The 5,386-nt window shown below is 42.1% G+C and overlaps 1 protein-coding gene across 1 annotated transcript in view; it reads right to left on the minus strand.

The window, feature by feature from the left end:
- Positions 1-343: 343 nt before the first annotated feature.
- Positions 344-5,386, minus strand: part of LOC122563376 (transmembrane protein 200A-like) — a 21,872-nt gene continuing 16,829 nt past the window's right edge. Inside the window, exon 2 of the mRNA XM_043717116.1 lies at positions 344-1,670. Within this exon, the coding sequence (XP_043573051.1) occupies positions 344-1,670 (1,327 nt within the window). The remainder of the gene's footprint in view (positions 1,671-5,386) is intronic.

A 5,386-nucleotide genomic window follows, 5' to 3' on the forward strand; every position in this document is an offset into this window, starting at 1 on the left:
AGTGTGGACTTGTTGGGCCGAAGGGCCTGTTTCCATACTGTAGGGAATCTAATCTAATCATTTGAATCCCTCCAACAGATACAAACTGAATGCTGGTTATAGCTGTGAGGGACCAATGATTTCCCTGAACCTTAAGGTCTGTAGAAATACACAGGCTCCTTATTGCCAACCAAATAAAAGACGGCATAATTACAACTATCACCAAAAAAGGGACATTAACTTTCTGTCAGCCGAGAATATTTTCAACTGTCCACAATCAAAGTGGTTTCATGGAACTGGCTACCTGAAGAATATATTTTATAAGAACAGTACATTTCTAATTTACAAAAAGTCTTTATTTCTTTCATTCCTCTGGGGTGCTGAGTTCCTGAATATTTTGTTCCTCAGTGGCATACTCACGCTCAATCTGTTCAAGTAACCGGTCCACAGAGTCTTCTCGGTTTTCCAGTCTCAGATATTTTTTAATAGAACTGCAATCTAAACGTGGCCAACTCCTGTGTTTTTGTTCAACCTGGTGCTCACTGAGCTGCCTCGCATCCTTCCCAAGGTCAAATGATTTGGAGTAAGTACACGTGTGTAGTTGCATGTCTGAACCATACACTTTCCTGGCGATGCCTTGAGACAACAATTTTCCAATGAACCTGTTGGAGAATGATTTCTCAGGCAAGGAATAGTCCATGTCCACAAGCCAGGGAGCATCATCAGCACTGTGGATACTACCGGACCGAATGTAACCATAATTCTGCAGCTGGCTTATGTCTTCAGTGGAAACCATTACCATTTTCCGGTCTAGTTCAACACCTTCTATCACTGTAGTAGTAACAGGAGTATCAATGATGCAATTGTTCAATTTAATAACTGGTAATATTACAGATGTGGAAACCAGGGAGTCAATGCCACAGTTCAAGGGAACATTGAGGTTTCTTTCACTGGAGTTGCAGGAGTCTGACTGGACACTATGAAGAGAGATGGAAGGAGAAGGCCTTTTATGATGCAGCAGTTGGGCAGTCATCTTCTGTTTAACAGACATGCGACAATTGGTCCATATCTCTGCTTGACCTAGGTTTGCCCTGCTGGCTTTTTCACTAGCACAGCACTGTTCCAAATACTGAAAACTGGTGTCTGTGGAGAGAGGACTGGGACCGAGTTGCATCGGTTTTGGTTCTTTATTCTCTCCATTGCAAGCTTGGCAAGCCATAGAATAAATATTCCTTTGTGCTAAAAGTTTGGTTTCTCTGTCCCGGTTTTCATGTAGTACTGTGTTTGCACAGATGAATATGAACAACCCAAATCCCATAATCAGTGGGCCAATCAATTTCAGCTTCTCATGCTTGAGCCCAAGTTGAGACTGAAGCCTTACTCTTGCATGTTGGGTCTCACTAGAGTTTGTACCTTTGTGATTCACTGACACTCGAGAATTATGCTTATGTGGCCAGTAGCCGACAACTGCTATAGCGATCCCCACCATGACGATAAAGAGCCCTAAGATAATGAAAAGTCCAGAAGGAGAACGCATGTTAATTTTTCCTTTAGCTCTTTTATTGTCTCTGGGTCTAGATTTTGCCCGGGGTTCTTTAGCAGGTAAAGGAACATCTGGTTGGCAACGAAACCTTTCCTGGCTCTTTGTAGCTGGATCTTCTGTGGTTGTCATGTTGATGGTTTTAATTCCACTTAAAATAAAAAAAAGAGGAAACTTACATTAAAACAGAAAAATAAACGTTCCTTTTCAGAAAGCATGTTCATTTACAAGTAAAGCATCATTTCTTGTGTAAAATTTTCACTTTATAAGGTGGAAGCAAGATCCTTCTTCCTCAAATGTGGTATTGTTAATGTTCAACAATTATTAATAATTTCTCTCCACAGATGCTGCCAGACCTGCTGAGCTTTTCCAGCAATTTCTGTTTTGTTTCTGATTTCCAGCATCTGCAGTTCTTTCAGTTATGCTTGACAAACAGTTTCATATCAGAAGAGTAGAGAAGGGGCTGGAAGCATGTGGTGAAAGATGGTTTCTCTTGGCAGGGGTTTCTAGAAGCGAAGAACATGGTCACAGGATAAGAGGTTGATAATTTATTACTGATATAGGGAGACATTTCTTCACTCAGAAGATATGAATCTGTGAAATTCCCAACCACAGAGGGAGGTGAATAGAAAAAAGAAATTTGCCTGTTAAATAAATTTAGCGAGCGTGCTGGAAAATACAATTACATTTCTATGGTTTGGATAGCATGGTGGCTCAGTGGTGAACACTGCTGCCTCACAGTGCCAGAACACAGGTTCGATTCCACTCTCGGGCGACTGTCTGTGCGGAGTTTGCATATTCTCCCCATGTTTTTGCGGGTTTCCTTTGGGTGCTCTGGTTTCCTCACACTATCCAAGATGTGCAGGTTCAGTGGATTGGCTGTGCTAAATTGCCCATAGTGTCCAGGGGTGTGCTGGCAAGGCAGATTAATCACGGGAAATGCAGAGTTACGGGGATAGGGTGCAGGGGTCAGGGAGGCATGCTTTTCAGAGGCTCGGTGTGGACTCAATGGGCCGAAGTTGCCTGCTTCCACAGTAGTGATATTCTATGAGGTAGAAAGACATGAAGCCATATCAGAATGTGTTTTTAAATGATGAGAATTTTTAAAATGAACGGATTGCTGGACTGGGAGCCAATACAGCTCAACAAAGACAAATGGTGATGGATGAGCAGTTTTATGGTCTATGTTCAGTTATCAGCAGAGTTTTAGATCAGTTTAAGTTTACAGAGGATGCAAAGTGGGAGATCAGCAAGGAGAACAACTCCAGTGACTGATATTAATCAGTAATTAGCTCAAGTTGATGTCTTTCAGATGTAACAAAATGCAAAACATGTTTTTTCATTCTATATGTGCAAATAATAAAAACTATTTGTCCTTTTTGAGAAGCTGTGCATTAAAAACAAATTAACTAACCAATAAGGCTTTTCAGTGGTTAGCACTGCTGCCTCACAGCCCCAGGGACCTGGGTTCGATTCCCGCCTCGGGTAACTGTCTGTGTGGAGTTTGCACATTCTCCCCGTGACTGCGTGGGTTTCCTCGGGGTGCTCCGATTTCCCCCCACAATCTAAAGATGTGCAGGTTAGGTGGATTGGCCATGCTAAATTGCCCATAGTGTTCAGTGGTGTATAGTAAATATAGGATAATAGGTAGGGGAATAGGTCTGGCTGGGATACTCTTCAGAGGGTTGGTGTGGACTTGTTGGGCCAAATAGCCTGTAGGGATTCTATGAATTTTATTAATAGTAAAATACACCAACAGCAGGAGATGTTCTGGAAATGGTTGCTAATGGATACCCTTGTTATTATTTCAGAAAGTATTTGTACTGTACTAGAAAATTAAAATTCCCAATATGTTCAACAGTTGCACTTTAAGCTTGATCATTCATTTGACCTCCCTGGCTGCAAGGGAGAAGAGAAAATAAATATATCACGATCAAAAGTTAAAAGAACAGCCTTCATAACAATAGTGCAGCCAAAATAACCATTAATAATGACTGCAATTAGTTTCTGTGTGGGGGGAAAAATGATTGCAGATGTGTTAGGAATCCAATGCAAAATTTTATGTCCTAAAAAAAATCCTTGCAATAAAATTTCACTATTTGTCCTAATTTCAAAGTTACTGGATAAATGTTCTATTTGTGCTCTGCAAATGGGGAGCACAATGAGCGAAAAATTTGGGGATGGTGTCCTCCAAGAGAAGGAGGATTTCTAAATACACAGCATCTTCACGGGATTCATGCATCATGCCTTATTGTGTTTCCCTCAAAATGCTTTACATTCAGTTAATTGCTTTGAAGTGTGACTAGTGTTGTAGGTGGACACTGCAGTTATGCTGAGCAAAGAGCAATGTCCTGCAAACAGCAATAAGCTGAATGTCTCGCTAATCTTGGTCAAACACACTGATACAAGAGTAGACCCTTTAAAGCTGCTTTTTTATTAACTAATTTCAAACACACAATTAAACACCTCCATATCTGAGATGGGCAGTTTCTGTGTAACTGCACCTCAACAACAAGTCATCTTCTTATGCAGGAGAGGGCAGTGACTACGTGAAAATAGGATAGAAAATTTAAAATTCACAGCAACTAAAAGAGTGCATGATTTAAAAAAAATCAAAATGAACAATGGGGCACAACCCTTGCACTGAAATAAATGCCTGTTTCTCAACACATTTTGATGATGACATGTACCTCACATAGAACATAGAAGAATACAGGGCAGTACAGGCCCTTTGGCCCTCGATGTTGCGCCGATCCAAGCCCACCTAACCTACACTAGCCCACTATCCTCCATATGCCTATCCAATGCCTGCTTAAACACCCATAATGAGGGAGAGTCCACCACTGCTACTGGCAGGGCATTCCATGAACTCACGACTCGCTGAGTAAAGAACCTACCCCTAACATCTGTCCTATACCTACCCCCCCTTAATTTAAAGCTATGCCCCCTTGTAATAGCTGACTCCATACGTGGAAAAAGATTCTCACTGTCGACCCTATCTAAACCCCTAATCATCTTGTATACCTCTATCAAGTCACCCCTAAACCTTCTTTTCTCCAATGAAAACAACCCCAAGTGCCTCAGCCTTTCCTCATACGATCTTTCTACCATACCAGGCAACATCCTGGTGAACCACCTCTGCACCCGTTCCAGTGCCTCCACATCCTTCCTATAGAATGGCAACCAAAACTGCACACAATACTCCAGATGTGGCCGCACCAGAGTCTTATACAACTGCAGCATGACCTCAGCACTCCGGAACTCAATTCCTCTACCAATAAAAGCCAGTACGCCATATGCCTTCTTAACCGCACTATTTACCTGGGTGGCAACTTTCAAAGATCTGTGTACATGGACACCAAGATCCCTCTGCTCAACCACACTACCAAGTATCCGACCATTAGCCCAATACCCCATCTTTTTGTTACTCTTACCAAAGTAAATCACCTCACACTTAGCTACATTGAACTCCATTTGCCACCTTTCTGCCCAGTTCTGCAGCTTATCTATATCCCGCTGTAACCTGCCACATCCTTCCTCACTGTCAACAACTCCACCGACTTTCGTATCATCCGCAAACTTGCTCACCCAACCTTCTAACCCCTCTTCCAGGTCATTTATAAAAATGACAAACAGCAATGGTCCCAAAACAGATCCTTGCGGAACACCGCTAGTAACAGCACTCCAAGATGAACCTTTACCATCAACTACTACCCTCTGTCTTCTTCCATCCAGCCAATTCCTAATCCAAACCTCCAACTCACCCTCAATGCCATATCTCCGTATTTTCTGCAGTAGCCTACCATGGGGAACCTTATCAAACGCCTTACTAAAATCCATATATACCACATCTACCGCTTTACCCTC

Source organism: Chiloscyllium plagiosum, chromosome 27 (assembly GCF_004010195.1).
Source record: "Chiloscyllium plagiosum isolate BGI_BamShark_2017 chromosome 27, ASM401019v2, whole genome shotgun sequence".
In the NCBI taxonomy this organism is placed as follows: Eukaryota; Metazoa; Chordata; class Chondrichthyes; order Orectolobiformes; family Hemiscylliidae; genus Chiloscyllium; species Chiloscyllium plagiosum.